The following is a 17455-nucleotide window of genomic DNA, read 5'->3' on the forward strand; positions in this document are numbered from 1 at the left end:
ATCATCTGTTGTTCCAGCAGTTAAGGGAAAGGAATGAGGTAACCAACCTTTTGTTTATGCTGTTGGTTCCTGCTAATCACATAATGTCGTGCTAAGAAATGTCTTGGATCCAGGCACCAATAAATTGCACTTATCAGCGAGTCAATTTACAACTATTTGCAGCATGGCCCACTTTGTTGTCCATTCAAACAACAGGGACCATGACACTTTAATTGAGATTTTAATTGGAAGCACACTTTTATTACTTGCCACAGTTCATTGTCTGCCTAAGCTTGCTGGATAGATTGTTGAAGCTGGGACTTCCCAGCAGTGTAATAGCTGGCTGGCAGTAAAGGTGAAGTATATGAGAGGGTGCTTTTTGGTGGAAATGCCTCTGCAGGATGGCCTTGCTACATCACTTTCCCACCCCATCCTCCCCACCAGCAGTTTACCATGTCTCCCTACATCAAGGCCACTGCATCCTAACTGGTCTATTATTCAGTGCCTTTAATGAAATTTCACACTGAAATGTGTCAAAGGCAAAGTCTTCTGTGCACTACCTGGTGGGGAAAACAGCCTTCACTCTGGCAGCACAGATATTCTTGAATAATGTCTTCCTTTATCCCATCATCAGTATGGTCTGAAAATTCTGCCCATGGTTGTGTTCAGTCTTTGGGTTTCATAAATGGAATAAATGGGAATACATTTGGTCCGCTGGAATTATATGGAATGGGAATGAATGAAAATGGTCTGGGCATTGGTGAATGGGAATGAGTGTGAAAAGGTTTGGCCCACTGGAACTACATGCCAATTTTGGCCAGCAGGTCTTTTTACCCTGATGGCAATGCATTCACAGATTCATGGAGCTTTGTATTGCAAAAGTATCACAGCATCAAGTGGCCTAACCAACAGTACGGAAATGGATTCAGATGGCCAGACCAATAAGGCCCAATAGCAAAAGATGCTGGAGATCATTGCAGGTCAGACAGCAGCCATGGAGAGAGGGCAAGCTAATGTTTCAAGTCTAGATGACTTTTCATCAGAGCTGAAATGAAGTGTGGAGGAAGGTAGCATTTATGCTGTAGTTGGTGGGTGGCAGGGTGGGGGGGGAGTTGAGACAGTGATGAGTATAGAGTGCTGGTGGGGAAAAGATGTTTGATAATTCAGATTAAGTGATGGGAATGTGGGAATGACAGAACAATGGCATGACTAACTTCCAGATTGAAAAGAGAAGGCAGTTCCACTGGGGTGGGGGAGGGGAGAGAGGACGTGGTGACAAAGAATGTAACAAGTAAAGGTAAAAGAAAAACAACAAATGGAAGTTGGGTCAAAGTTTGAAGGCGCTGAACTCAATTTTAAGTCTAGAAGGCTGAAAAGAGCACAGTGTGAAGATGAGATGTTGTTTGTCCATTTTGTGCTGGGATTCACTGGATCACTACAGCACACCAAAGGCAGGTAAATGGTCATGTGAGCAGGTTGCTGCTCTGCTGTAATCGCCTGCATTTGTTGTTTTCAGTACAGATTCCAGCATCTGCTGTAATTTGCTCCTACATACGGCCTGATAACTCTTTCCAAGCTACATTTCTATAGGGTTGAAAGTGAGAAAAATGCAATGGGGTGCAGCAAGTTCAGGCTTGAATTTCCCTGCTTTGTCTCAATTGCTGCAGTTAGTCAAGCTGGTGAACCACAGTGGGATTTAGGAATGAAAAGGCCAAAGGAGCAATACTTTCAGAAGTGCTCTGGTTAATCTGCTCTTCAAAATCGAACAAGGTGTAAGATGGTATTAGTGAACTGCTCATAAAAGCTAATATAAAGAAAGTAGCATGTTGGAATGAGGCAACAAAGGAAGCTGAAGTCACAGCTTTTGGGTAAATTATCAAATTCTCTAAATCCATCTTCTCTTTGTGTTTAGTTTGCCAAAGTCCTCAAAGCTACTAACAACTGCAAAAGGCAAAAAGGATGAAAAGGATCCCAAAAAAAACAAAAAGATGGAGAAAGAGGAAAAGGACTTCAGGAAAAAATTTAAAGTAAGTTTTGGACTTCCTGAATTACTTTGAATTTTTTAAAATTAAGAAGCTCCATACTGTTGGATGTTTGTGAGGGCTGGGGCTAACTGAATACTACCCACTGGATCCCCAGACTTGCCTGACCTGCTGTCACACCCTCCTGCAGGTCCTCATTGCTTGTTTGGGTGTGGATATGCGTGAAGAGTACCCTGGAAAGAAATTCTCCCACCACTGATCATGCAACAGTAGTGGCCTGGCAGCTGAATCTGCTTTTGTATTCAGACATTTGATTAAAAAGTTGTCAAGTGAGCATCTCTATAGTGAAGCATCCTCTCATTTACATAATTTCCGTTGTAGTTTGTTCTACTCAGATTGAAAGGCCTCTGATTGGTGCTCTAGTTTCACAAGGGCATCTGCCACCACCCAGGGAACCTGTCTCCAATGGAGAGCATCTGAATGAAATTCCCTAAAGAATGATTCTTTCCCCAAGGGGCTGCACTGGTTCTTGTTCCTATATCCTCCCACCCTCCACCCATGGGTGAAAGATCAAGGTTTACAATATACAGCGAATCCTGGAGAAATTCAGCAGGTCTGACAACATCCACGGACAGAGAAACAGAGTTAACATTTAAAGTCAAGTGTGATTCTCCTTCAGAACTGAGTACCTTTTAAGCTCTTATGCCACTGTGGCCAATTTGTAAGCAGTTATTCGAGAGCTTTTTATAAGACCCTCAGTTCACATTTGTTTTGTCTCTTTCAAAGGATAGTCACTTGCACATTGAATATGCCTCTGTTTGTCAGTGAAATAGAAACTTCGGTTATAAACTCTAGCATTGCTACGAGAGGATAACCGACAAGACACTGACTCTCTACAATTAGAAATCAAGTCAGCATTTTGCTATTCCTATGGGCGAAGTCTCCCACCAATATCATTGATTAACGGTCACATCTTCTGAAGATCACAAGTGCTGCAGTGGACCTTCATATGACTGTACTGATTGATTCTCGATCCGCAGATCTTTGGACACAAGAGTAGGTGTACCATAAGGCAGTGGGATTCGGAGAGCAGGACTTGCTTCCATTTTCTTCCTTCTCCATCGTCACTTTGACTCACTAAAATTGGACTCTAAGCAGCTTCATTAACAAGTTGTCATCATTTTGAATGGTTAGTTGCAAATTCCTCCTAACTATTAATGTCAATGCTGCTATGCTTCAGGGAGTGCTCCGGAGTAACTTTGCAACATGTCCATCTCTTCCCTTGAAATGCTAGATTATTGGTCCCTCAGAAAATCAAGAACATGAGGAGTGAACAGGCCAAAGGTGTTTTCATGTCTCATCAATAATCACATAACTGGTTGACCGGTGGCATAAGCACATAACCGACGTATATGAAATCAGTTATTTACTCACTTGGTGATTTTGTGCTTTAGCTTTTAAAGCATTTTGTCTACATTTTTTTTTCACCTCAGTATGATGGAGAAATACGAGTTCTAGGAACTGTTGAGGTTGTTCAGAACTTAACAGCAAAGAAGTGGGCCAATCGGGAGCTGCCAGTGAAAGCAGGCGAAGTGTTGGACATTATACAGCACACCGACAACACAAAACTGCTTTGTCGGAATGAAGAAGGGAAGTGTAAGTTTTTATTAAAGAAACTGAACCTTGTACATTTATTGAAGACTTGAGGAATAAAAGATATATCCTAATTTCCTCCCTCACTCCCTTGGAGTAAGGTACAGTGAGTTCCCAGTGATTGGTGTCTAGATTAGAGTGGTGCTGGAAAAGCACAGCAGGTCAGGCAGCATCCAAGGAGCAGGAAAATCGATGTTTCGGGCAAAGGCCCTTCATCAGGAACCAGGAATCCCAGTGATTGGTGTTAGAACCTCTCCTGTTTCTGATCTATATTAATGACCTGGACTTTGGCATAAAAAGCACAGCTTCAAAGTTGTTTGTAATTGTAAACTACGAGAAAACAGAGCAAATTTTCAAAAAAGACGTTAGCAGGTTGCTGGAAAGGGCAGGTAAGTGAGAGATAAAATTTAATGCAGAGAAGTGTGACATGATTCACTTTGGTCACAAGAATGTGAAGAGACAGCACAACGCAAAGTATCAGGAGCAGAGGGACCAGGATGTGTATGTGTGTAAAGCTCCAAAGGCAGCTAGGCAGGTTGAGAGAGCTTTTCATAAAGCATATGACATCCTAGCTTTTATCAGTAGGATCACTGAATGTAAAAGCAAGGAAATGATGTTAAATCAATATAAAACACCAGTTAGGCCTCATCTGGAGTAATCATTCAGTCTCCGGTACCATACATTATGAAAAATGAGAAAGCATTAAGGAAGAAATAAAAAGGATTCATGAAAATAGGTCCAGGCTTGAGGAACTTCAGCTATAGAAAGTTTGAAGAAGTTGAGGCTGTTTTCTGAAGAAGAGAATGTTGAGAGGAGATTGATGGTTATTAAAATTCTGGATAGAGTAGATGAGGAGAAATTATTTCTATTGGTAGAAAGATCAAGCCAGAGGGCCCTGACCTAAGGCAATTGGCAAAAAAAAAGCAATGAAAGAAACAATGAAGTGTGATGGAGCTGAATAAGTTGAGGCTTTCAAAAATCGCACAGGCTATTATTTGAAAAAGAAATTGCAAAGATATGGAGAAAAGAAATGCAAGTGTTCCTAGGTGAATTGCTTTTACAAAAGAGTCAATACAGACTTGATGGACTGAATAGTCTGTTCCTGTGCAGTAACCATTCCATGATTCCATGGACTGTGATTCATGCTTCGATTTTGTTCAGTACGATGCTTCAGCCATGTATTCATTCTGCATGTACAAGTTTAGTCATCAGTGACGGTTTCACTTGAAGGAGCTTCTCCTGACATCAACCTGTATCTACCACTTAGGGAGCTTTACCAAACAGGATTGAGAGCAGAGGTCGAAACGGTGGACAGCGTCACATTCCTTGGAATGACAATATCCGGCATCCTGTCCTAGACTTCCCATGTAGATGCGATGGTCAAGAAGGCACAACAACGCCTCTTCTATAAGCAATATTGAGACAGGGAACCCCTAGTCGATCTCAGGGATCATCTTAAAGAATAGAGAGACAGGTGTGGTGGATGCAAGGAGGTGGTTTGACAGGTGATTAAGACTATGAGATGATTAAGGTCTTGTGAAGATGGCTGTAAATAATTTGGACAATTTATATTGAAAGACAGGGTTTAAGGCATAGAGGAGCATGGTGAACTCATATAAGATAAGAGAAGGGGAGAAAGATAGGCAGTTAAAGAAAGAAATTCCGGAGCTTAGAACTCAAACAGCTGAACACCAATAAAGGGCAAAGGAAATCGGGATGAGCAATATTTGATTTGATTTGATTTATTCTAGTCACGTGTACCTAATTAAAGAGAAAAGCTTTATTTGTGAGCAGTACAGGTGGATCATAATAAGCAAATACATACAGACCAAAGGGTGTTGAGATAGAGTGAGGCATATAGCACACAGCAGGTGCATGAAATAAGATCAACATTAGCAAGATCAACGTTATTTGAAGTTAGAGAGTCCTTAACAGTGAAGTGTGGAAGAAGATGTTCTTGAACCTGTTGGTGCATGTGTTCAAGCTTCTGTACCTTCTGTCTGATGGTAGAGATTGTAGGAGTGCATAACCAAAGTGGGAGGGGGCTCCGATGATGGTGGCAGCCTTTCCGTGACAGCAAGCTGTGTAAGTGGAGTCCATGGATGGAAGGCTAACTTCCATGATGGTCTGGGCTGTACACACCACCACCTGTAGTGTCTAACGGTCTTGGGCCGAGCTGTTGCCATACCAGACCCTTATGTGCCTGGACCATATGCTTTCAATGGAACATCTGTAGAAGTTGGTGAGGGTCCTTCTGGACATGCCAAATTTCCTGAGCCACCTGAGGAAGAGGAGGCGTTGTGCCTTCTTGACCATCGCAACTGCATGGGAAGTCTAGGACCGATTGTTGGATATCGTCACTCCAAGGAACGTGACTCCCTCCACTCTTTCACCCTCAGCTTCATTGATGAGGGGGGAGGGGTGTTCTCCTCCTTACATTCTGAAGTCAATGATCAGTTCTTTTGTTTTGTCAACATTGAGAGAGAAGTTGTTCCCATTGCAGCATGACACCAAGCTCTCTGTCTCCTTTCTGTATTCTGCAAGAGGCCGTAATTGAAAAAGCATAGAGATCTAGGAGGGCTGTAGATCTGGCACTTACAGGGATAAGATTACAGTGGATCTAAAGATGAGAAGCATCCAAAGAGTTTGAAGGAAGTGAGAATGGAAATTGGCAAGGTAGTCTTCCTTAGCGTCAAGCCACTGGTGGTATAGGAGGACTGGAGAACTACAGATATTATACATATATTGGTGAGGAAACAATATTTTTGAGAGAGAATTAATAATTAATGGACAAACATGGGTTAAATTCGGAGAGCCAGATCTCTTAAGAGAAAATCATGTTTAATTAAGTTGCTGGAGTTTTTTGAAGAGGCAATAGAGAGGGTTGATTGTAATGTTGTTGATGGGGTGTACTTGGACTTCCAAAAGGTGTTTGATACAGTGCCACTGGACATCAACTCCCACTGGACAGAAATTGGATGGCAACAATTCCCGAAATGAAAATCTGAGCATATACTTGGATACTCTCACTCATCTCTTGCTTCTCTGACCCATCATCTGTCATCAACATCACAAGACATGCTCCATAGATAGTGGCCACATGTACACCCCCAGGACCTCCAGGTCTGCACTGGCAAAGCAGGGTACCAATTGTCCTAGGTCTGATATAGAGTCATAGAGTCATAAAGATGTACAGCACAGAAACAGGCCCTTCGGTCCAACTTGTCCATGCCAACCAGAAAACCTAATCTAATCTAGTCCCATTTACTAACACTTGGCCCACATCCCTCTAAACCATTCATATTCATATACCCATCCAAATGCCTTTTAGATGTTGTAAAACAAACCATCTAGGGTGGCTGTGGATAGTCACTGGACTCTGAAAATAATGCAGTGCCAGGAATTCTGGAAGATTCTGGCAGCGGTCATGGAGAATATGAGTGAGGCATTATAGAGGCAGGCTGCATGGTGAGTTTGGGACAATAAGATGAGAAAACACACTAGGCCTTGCAGAGAGAAACCTTCCATGAAATTCCACAAAAAATGCCATTTCACTGACTTTTGTTAAGAATCAGCCCAATACATGTATTACTGAAAATGCAGGAGAGTGGCACTATGTCTTTGCCATTTTAAAAAGCAAGAGTGTAAATAATGTTATTAATGAATTTAACTTGTTTGATAGATGCTGCTAATAATACCTTTCAGTGAACATAAGAATTAGGAGCAGAAGGCAATTCAGCTCCTCAATTCTGTTCTGTCATTTAAAACGATCATGGTTGATCTCATCTTGGCTTCAACTCCACTTTCCTTGGATTCCTGAAGAAGGGCTTATGCCCGAAATGTCGATTCTCCTGCTCCTCGGATGCTGCCTGGCCTGCTGTGTTTTTCCAGCACCACATTTTTCAACTCTGGTCTCCAGCATCTGCAGTCCTCACTTTCTCCAAATCCACTTTCCTGCCCATTCTCCATTATCTTTCAACCCATTGTTCATTAAAACTGTATATCACCTTCTTCAAATTACTCAATGTCCCAGCATCCACCACACTCTGGGACAGTTAATTCCATGGCCCTTCAAGAGAAGTAATTTCTCCTGATGTCTGTTTTAAATCAGCTTCCCCTTATCTAAAACTATGACCTCTCGTTCTAGATTTCCCCACATGAGGAATCATCCTCTCTATGTCTACTTTGTCAATCCCCTTTTCTTTACATTAATATCCTTCTCCGAAAAGATCAAACGCGTAAAGAAAATTGAACATTGATGACATGAGGAAATCTACTTTCAAAAGTTTTCTAACCTTTAAGTCTAAAGCCAATTCAACCAATCTAAGAATAGTAGGGAAGAACCTTTGTCCACCTTTCTCCTCTCAAAGCCAGACATCCCATTCTCCATTCTATGGGGGTGCAACTTGAATAGTAAGCTGGATTGCTGCATTAGGGATAGACCCATTTGTCTGCAGCTGATCTGCTCTGGTAAGACTTCTGGAGTAAGTCCTCCCAGCTCAATGAGTATTTTACATTTAACATGCAGCTTATTTTGGTACCCCTTGACTCTTTTCATCCCCCTGTTGGGTTGCTCTGACTGAAAAGCCACAACCTCTTTCCTGCCCAGGCCATAATTCAAGCAGCTGATAAGGTGTCATATCCCAAACAAGCACCAGATCTCAAACACATACTGTTTCTTGTGGACATCCTTCATATCCATTGCAGATGAGCAGGTTATGTCAGATGAGAACAGGAAGTCAGCCTCCAGTGATTAGAACTATTCCCTCTCCCAGACAGGCAGAGTTGAAATCCACCCTACTGTGTCCGATTTTGATTTCAAAAGATCTTGTTTTTTTTCACTTTCTATTGCGTTGCAGTAACATCATTTATGAATCCTGTTTGTTTTATGTGAATACTAACTATACTCTTCTTTCCTCCCAAACAAAACAGTTGGATATGTTCAAAAAATCAACTTAGATTTAGGGTGAGTATTTGTTGCTCTATGCTAATACTGTGACTCCTTCTGTAAGGCTCCTGACAGTTGGCTGTCTCTTCAAACTTTCTGTTAGCCTTTGATGATTTATCGAAGGTGTTTTCCCATGGGATTTTTCTGTTTAATCTTTTGAACAAATGGAAATTAAAAGTTTATTCCCCACAGCTAAAATAAGAGCTGACCTTGACAGCTCATCTGAAGTTCTCAAAATATAAGAGCAAGAATAATCGCAAAACTTAAGGAGGAAAATACAATGTAGATAAATATTAATGGTTTAATATGAATGAGAAATTAGACTTAACACAAGAAAGAAAATAAAGCAGTTTGGGGTCTTGCTGTTGAACATTGAACATTTCCTGCCGATATGTAAATAGCAAACTTGCTATGTTACCTGACTCAGAAGAAGTCGTGGGATTTGCCCTGTTATTGGTTGGTAATAATGCCAAGGGCTGGTGCTGGCTCATCATCTTGGCATTTGTTGAGATGAATGCAGGTCATTCTGTTATAATGCGCATTTCATCAACACAAATTTGCAGTAATGCAACTGACGAATTGTGGACGCTGGTTAAAATGTGTGTTGGCTGTAATACAATTACGGTGCCAACACTAAGTACTGTTTCTAAAGCACAATTTTTCTATAATATGGGGTTGCACAAGAACGCAACCATCGCATTATAGAAAACTGACTGTATATTTTTTCTGAAGTCTCCTGATTACATCTCTAATGGTACATTCACATTCATTACCTGCTCCAGCTAACAATTTCTGCCATTCAATCAATTAGTCTGCCTTCCTGGAATTAAATCATTGTATTCTTTTTCTGTTCTGTTATTTATTCATTTACAATGTGGCTGTTGTTAGCTAGCTTTCTCTGACACTGTCTCTGCTGTTCTCTGGCTATCACATAATAGGAAGTCAAGCACTGATGTCCCCTGTAGTTTTATAGACCATTTAAATTATATATCATAAACAGGCTTGTTTGTGAGAGGGGAACTTGGAGGGTCACTTGCTGCTGGTGATGTTCCCATGTATCTGCTGTCCTTGTCCTTCTAGATAGAAGTAGTCATGAATTTGGAAGGTTCTGCCTGAGGACCTTTGGTGAATTTTTGCAATGCATCTTGTAGATGGTACACACTAATGCTACTGAGCGTCAGTGGTGGAAGAAATGGATGCTTGTGGATGTGGTGCCAATCAAGTGGGCTGCTTTGTCCTGAATGGTGCCAAGCTTCTTGAGTGTAGTTGGGGCTGCACCCATCCAAGCAAGTGGGGAGTATTCCATCACACTCCTGACCTGTGCCTTGTCGATGGGAGTCTTTGGGGAGTCAGGAGGTGAGTTATTTTCCACAGAATGCCTAGCCTCTGACCTTCTCTAGTTGCCACTGTATTTATATGGCCAGGCCAGTTGAATTTCTCGTCAATGGTAACCACCAGGATGTTGATATTGGGCATTCTGTGATGGTAGTACCATTGAAAATCAAAGGGCGGTGGTTAGATTGTCTCACATTGAAGGTGGTCTTGCCTGGCATTTGTGTGACATAGTTGTTACTTTCCACTTGTTGGCCCAAGCCTGGATATTGCATTCATTATTAATCTATTAATTTCCCCCCAAGCAAAATCCATTATGGCAATTTAGATGGTTTCCATATGCAACTCCTCGATTTGAGTATGAGGTGCCTTCACAAAAGAAAAGATAATGTCAGAGTAGCAAAGGAGGAACTTGAGATATTCGGAAGTATAAAATAGATAGATGCTAAATATGTTAGCATCACTAAGAGTTAAGACTTCACCCAGTCTACATAATAAAAGCAAAATACTGTGGATGCTGGAAGTCTGAAACACACACAAAGAATGCTGGGGAAACTTAGCAGGTCTGCTAGCACCTGTGGAGAGAGAAACAGAGTTAATATTTTGCATCTGATATGATTTTTCTTTAGAACTCTAGATGGAGTACATCTTAATTGTTGAAGGAGTAGAAGCAGCAGAAGAAGGAGCTGACGATAACTTTTGGGATATGGGATTGATGGTAGTTTATCAAAGGACTGCAAGTAATATGGCCCTATTCAAATCAGTGATGGGAAAACTATTATATATTCTTGAAAGACAAAATTAATGCTCACTTAAAGACGCACGAGTTAATAAAGAACAGAAAGCAGGAATTTGTTAAAGGCTAATATCTGATTAAGCCCACTGAGTTGTTTGAAGTAACAGGAATAGATTAGATTGCTTACAGTGTGGAAACAGGCCCTTCGGCCCAACAAATCCACACCGACCTGCCTAAGCGCAACCCAACCAGACCCATTCCCCTACATTTACACCTTCACCTAACACTACAGGCAATTTAGCATGGCCAATTCACCTAACTTACACATTTTTGGACTGTGGGAGGAAACCAGAGCAACCAGAGGAAAGTCACGCAGACATGGGGAGAATGTGCAAACTCCACACAGGCAGTTGCCTGAGGCGGGAATTGAACTCAGGTCTCTGGCACTGTGAGGCAGCAGTGCTAATCACTGAGCCACTGCGCTGCCCACAAATGTTGACAAAAATCAAGACTTTCAAAACATATTTATAAAATATCACATACACTTAATTTGAAAACAGAACTACCTGCTGGCAAATGAATGTTGGTAACTTGAGTATGTTACTCATTAAGGATTACTGAGGACTGGGCAGTGGTACTGCTCATCAGTAGGTACTCTGACTGGAGGGAGTAATGCCACCTTTACCATCTTGTAGAACAAGCCCAGCAGATACATGGGAACACCACTTGCAGGTTCACACACACTATCCCAATCTAGAACTACATCATCATTCCTTCACTGTTGTTGGGGCCAAAATACTGGAACTCCCTATTTAACAGCAATGTAGGAATCCCTACACTACAAGATTGCAAAAGTTCAACCCAGAAGCTCATCATTACTTTCTCCAAGGCAATAAATGCTGGCTGTGCCAACAATATCCACATTCTGTGAAAATAAATTTTTAAATACCACATTGGTGTGATTGAGACTGGAGTCAAATGTAGGACAGAGCAGGTAAAGATTAAAGATTTCCTTCCTGAGAGAATATTAACTAGCCACTTCGGTTTCTATGACAATCAAATAGTTTTATTCCTATTGTAAATGATTTTTAAACTGTGTTCAAATTCTCAAACCATTATGTTGACATTTGAACACTCATTCTCTGGATTACTAATCCAGATGTCTTGACAACCAATACAGTAACATAACCATTATGTAGCCATACCCTTAAATAGTTGAAATGACACAATTGGCCCATTCATATATAGCCACCACTTACAAAACCTTAGCTTGTTAGTCAAACCTACATAGTCATGGTTTGAAATTAAAACTAGCCAAAAATAACCCAGTCTCCAGTTAAATAGCTACTGTTGCTTTACAACAAAGTAGTCAATGAATCATCTGATTGTATAAAACTGATGGACAGGAGAAACCAGCTGGTCTATTGAGTCTGTCCCATAAAGGCATGTTATAACTAAGCATCATGACCTTCAAAGCTGTTTGCTCATCAGAAATCATAAAATCCGTTGGGAAAGGCAGATAAAAGTACCCTAGGTTAATTCAGGATGAAAGAAATTCTACAAAGTAACTTTTGGATCCATAAAGACAATTTTTAAAAAGTGTTCCAAGAGACTACAGTGACCATAAGACATAACATCCTGCACTGCATCTACTTTTGACAGCAACAGTCAGTCACAACCAGGAATTCAGCCAGATGAACTTATGAGCAATATTCACAACAGTTCAGGCCAAATTCAGTTCCCTAATCAAAAACAGTTTCTTCTAATTTTCAAACATGTAAAAAAGCAGTGAGAAAAAAAAACAGATTGGTCACTTTGCAAATAATTGTAGGGATGGAATGGCCAAACTATCAGCATTTTCATGACAGGAATTTCATAAACAGAAACAGAAATTGCTGGAAAAACTCAGCAGGTCTAGCTGCATCTGTGGAAGGAAGCAAAGTTAACGTTTCAGGTCCAGTGACCCTTCTTCCAAATATTGAGGCAAAGAAATAATGGATACATCTCACTGTTTTTAGCATTTCAATCGAAAAATTAATTACAAATACACCTTTCTTTTTGTTTTTAGAAACAAAGAAGGGGATGGTGAAATCTATGATGACATTGACACAGGTATGTGGACAAAGAGAGGGTTTCCGTTGAAAAGTATCTGAGACTGGGTGGTATTGTGCATCGTTCCAAATGCATCAATGAGTTTCAAATGCTGATTTGGTACACCATTCAGTGATGTCACAAGAGTATGCCAATGGAACAAAATTCAAGCCACAATGGAGGGCTGGCAGCTCAGCCATTATAAAGAAGTTAAAAATCATACAACACCAGGTTATAGTCCAACAAATTTGTTTGGAAGCACTAGTATTTCCAAATAGTCCTGTTGGACTATAACCTGGTGTTGTGTGATTTTTAACTTGGTCATTCCTAGTCCAACACCGGCACCTCCAAGTCATTATAATAAAGGACATAGGGCAAGTCTCTTAAGCACAGCATGAAACAACCCCTGAAAGCTGGTATTAAGAGTAGGCTGCTCTCTTGACACAGAATACAAAGTGGTTTGAAGGAGAACATAATATGACCAAGCATTGTGTTTATGCTGAAAAATCAAATAGTTCCAAAATTCTCTGTAATTAAATCTGGATTAGCCATGGGAAAAACAAGTTTACAGAGCTAGGCTAGGGTGGGTGAGTCTGAGTGGGATGTTCTTCAAAGGGTCAGTGTGGACTCGATGGATCAAATGGCCTGCTTCTACACTGCAGGAATTCTAGGATTCTATGATTCTTAACCTTCTAAATTCTACAGAAAACAAGCCTAATTTGTATAATCTTTCTTTATTACTTAACCTCAAGAGTCCAGGTATCATTCTTGTAACGACCATAACACCATAAGGTACGGGAGCAGAATTAGACCATTCAGCCATCGAGTCTGCTTCACCACGCGATCATGGTTCTTCCACCAAGGCCGATACAAAAGCTTAAACATATACCAACAGATTCAAGAACAGCTTCTTCCCTGTAGTTATTAGACTTCTGAATGGACTTCTCTAATTTCAAATCTAATGTTGATCTGGCATTTTATGCACCTTCTTGGTAGCCATAAATTTGAATTCCTCGCTCTGTTCAATCACCCTATTATCTTTGTACGGCATGATCTGCCTGTACTGAACACAAAACACAACTTTTCATTGTACTTAGGTACATGTGACAATAATAAATCAAATCAAAGGAAGATTTAAAAGACAGCATATAGGTTAAGTGTGTCACTGAGAGTAAAAGTGGTCTGTAGAGGGATGGATTTCACAGATCCAGAGTAACAGTGGGGAAAATGTAGAAGAGAGACACAATTAATACAGACAGAAAATCATGATTAACAAAGGGGCGGCAGTTTAGGGAGAGTATTGGAGAGGACTAAAACAACATGGATAATAATAATAACTAAACATAAGAAATAATAGCAGGAGTGAATAATTCAGTCACTCATGTTTGCTCTGTCATTCAATAAGATCATCTTAATTCCATTTTTCTGCCTTATTCCCAACCCTTGGTCTTGACCTTATTCAAAGATAAAGATCCTGAGGGGTCTTTACAGGGTATATGCTGAAAGGATGTTTCCCCTTGTGGCACAGACTAAGTTAAAAAATAAATGGTCGCCCATTTAAGATGATGACAAATTTGTTCCTCTCAGAGGGTCCTGAGTCTTTGTAACTCTCTCCCTTTGAGAGCAATGGAGGTTGAGGCAATGGTTACTTTTAATGCAGATGTAGACAGATTCTTGACAAACAAAGGAGGAATCATTAATTGAGTGGTAGGTATGAATGCAGAGTTAAGGCTACAGTCAGCTCAGTCATGGTCTTCTTGAATGTCAGAACAGGCTAGAAGGGCTGAATGGCCTATTTCTGCTCCTAATTTGTAAGTAGTACGTTCATATTCATGTAACTCCAAGTGAAGGAATTCCTCAGACCGATCTTAAAACATTGAGCATTTGTCATTCAAGCAGGTAACCTCAAAACCTTTAAAAGCACTTGGATGAGCACTTAAATGTTATAACATTCATGACTATGGGTCTAATGTTGGAAAGTGGCACTAGTGTAGATTTAGTGTAGCTTTGGTGGACTGAAAGGCATATATTGTATGATTCTGTGATTCCTTCTCAGAATATTATAAGTTTCAGTGATCTTCTCTCATTAGTCTAAACTCCAGCAATTCTTTTCAACTTCACATCATAGTACATTTTTCATCCCAGAATTTGATTTAATAAGTCTTCACTACAATGACTTCAAGGCAAGTATATCTTTCCTTAAAATCATAGGATAGAATTCCTACAGTGCAGAAAGAGGCCATTTGGCTCATTGAGTCAGCACCAACTCTCCAAAGGTTATCCCATCCAGAACTAGCTCCCCCCACCCTATCCCCATAACCCTTCTTCACCATGGTCAATTCACCCAACTCGCACCTCCTTGGAAACTTTAAGGCAATTTAGCATGGCCAATTCACCTAACCTACACATTTTTGGACTGTGGGAGGAAACTGGAGCAGCCGGCAGAAAGTGGAAAATCTAAAGTTGGCCCCTAGTGCTGTGAGCCCAGCAGTGCTAATCACTGAGCCACTGTGCTGTCCTTGGATAAGGAGACTATGCACAATACTCCAGGTGTGGTCTTACCTATATATTTATAGCACATCTTCCTTAATCTTAAGTTCAAGCCCCCTTGCATAAAGGTGCAAATAAATGAACTGGGAAAGGAGGAGTGAAACCACTAAGAGATAGGGATGAAACAGACTCATTTTAGGATCAACCAAGACAATAATGTGGCATAAAGCTTTCCTTCAACCTGAGATAGTGTCTGAGAAGGGAACCAGAATCAATGACTCAGGAACCAGGAAGAACCTGCATTCAGCTTTTCTAATGTTTAGCTTCACTTATTCGTAACTCATCCAAAACTGTTTGTTAGAAAACACAGGCAGCTTAAATTTATGTTCCTAGTTTCCAACTCACCAAATAATGGAAATAATTTTTCACTGATTACCATATTTAAACCCTTGAAAGCTTTCATCAATTTTACTCCTATTAAAATTTCCCTAAACTTTCTTTGTTCTACTGAAAAGTAAATTAAATTCACTGGCCTTGTCTCAACAAGCTCTCAACCAATGTAATCTCTCTCTAGCTTATGTATTTGCAGCACTTTGTTTTGTGTCAGATTTACTGGATCAGTAGTTCTCATTAATTTATTGGTATTATTTTGTTATTCAGAATGCATCTACGATAATGACTGACCGCAACTTAAAGGAACTGAAAGTAGCTCCCAAAATTTAGCTCCCCTTCATTTCCTTCCACTTGTGCTGTTTAACAATCCACAATTTGCACCCTGCTAAGAAAATAAAAACCTGCAGATTCTTCAGCTATCAACATGTTGCTTCTCAAAGACCATCTGAAAGCTGATTCCTCTGTCTCCACAGGGATGAGTCCAGAAAACAAATGATGATGAAGTTGCATTATGCAACATGCTTTACATTTGAAAAGATTATATTTCCTTAACCATTCTGAACCATGGATTTCCTTTGGAATAATACATTGAAAAATATTTATATGAATGTGACCATTTGGACTAACCTGATAATAATGGATATCTTTGGACATACAGCAGGTTTATTTTTGTTACTTTTCATCCTGAGAATAATGTTTTGTACACATGCTTTGATAGGTTACCGCTGTTTAACTATTCCTCAATTCCAATAAGCAAAATGTACTTAGCGAGTTTTGAGAAGATTTGTAGCTCAGGTTGAGGTTCTGGATGTAGGTTTGCTTGTTGAGCTGGGATGTTCATTTCCAGTTGTCATTTACAGTGGTGATGACATCACCAACCCAAAGAAACCCAAACATATAAATAGAAAGCAGGAATAAACAGCAGTGCTTCACCCGGAAGCCCACTGAAAATGTTACCTAGTAGGGTGACAAAATGTCTGGAAATAAGCCTTCCAGCTCAGCGAGCAAACCTACATCCAGAGTAAAATGTACAACCATGCAAGAAATGTATCCTACTTTTGTAGGCATGGAGTTAAATATATTTTCATTCCTTATTGAATTTTTTCTCAGTTTGTAAACAGTCACTTGGTGTTGGACAGCGATTAACCTGTTATCTGTGTGATTAAAGAATGTTTGTCTACCTTGTAATTCTTTGCAAGTATTGCCCCATTTCACAGCTGCTACACGTATGCAATCACTGCACACACTGCTTTGACAATTATTTTTAAAGAGAGGTTTCGGTTGATGGTATTTCTCCACAATGTGATGAATGGCTAGCTCATCGCTCATGTGATGAGGTTCAAGTTCACATCTACTAGAGGTACTACTGGTTAAAGTAGAATTCGGGTTCAGATAAAGATTATTCAGATGTTGAAGATTTGTCCATGAAATGGTGTTGAATGAACAAATGTAAACGGCGAAATGGGTAGGAGTAATTGAAGTGTTCTTCGTTGACAGTCAAAATTTTGTGGGAATGTCAATAAACCAAGTGCAAACCATATAAAGAGGGTATGGAAGGAGAGAGGAGTGAAAAATACAAAGATGTGCAATTGAGCACAGAATCAAAATCTAAATTCCAGTTTCAGGTACCTCCACTGACTCACAACCGCATTTCAAATTATTGTTGGAGTTAATGAAATAATTCGCTGACAAGGCTTATTATTACAACTTGAACTCCATAGTACAAGAAAATGGCCCAAGGCTTTTCGAATACATGATCTGAGACATCACAGACCCTGACACCTTGGAGGCAGCACACCAACCGTGAGTCTCTCTCATTCCCACAGAATGTCATATCTCTCCCCCTTACTG

The 17455-nt window shown here is 40.3% G+C and overlaps 1 protein-coding gene across 3 annotated transcripts in view; it reads left to right on the top strand.

Moving 5' to 3' along the window:
• Positions 1-16792, top strand: part of LOC132826430 (FYN-binding protein 1) — a 191492-nt gene extending 174700 nt beyond the window's left edge. For all 3 annotated transcript variants that reach the window (XM_060842351.1, XM_060842368.1, XM_060842360.1), the window contains 5 exons: positions 1892-2006; positions 3455-3617; positions 8547-8580; positions 12699-12742; positions 15872-16792. In XM_060842351.1, coding sequence (XP_060698334.1) covers positions 1892-2006; positions 3455-3617; positions 8547-8580; positions 12699-12742; positions 15872-15894 — 379 coding nt within the window. In that variant the 3' untranslated portion in view covers positions 15895-16792. The remainder of the gene's footprint in view (positions 1-1891; positions 2007-3454; positions 3618-8546; positions 8581-12698; positions 12743-15871) is intronic.
• The last annotated feature ends 663 nt before the right edge of the window (positions 16793-17455 follow it).

Source organism: Hemiscyllium ocellatum, chromosome 2 (genome assembly GCF_020745735.1).
Source record: "Hemiscyllium ocellatum isolate sHemOce1 chromosome 2, sHemOce1.pat.X.cur, whole genome shotgun sequence".
Classification (NCBI taxonomy): domain Eukaryota; kingdom Metazoa; phylum Chordata; class Chondrichthyes; order Orectolobiformes; family Hemiscylliidae; genus Hemiscyllium; species Hemiscyllium ocellatum.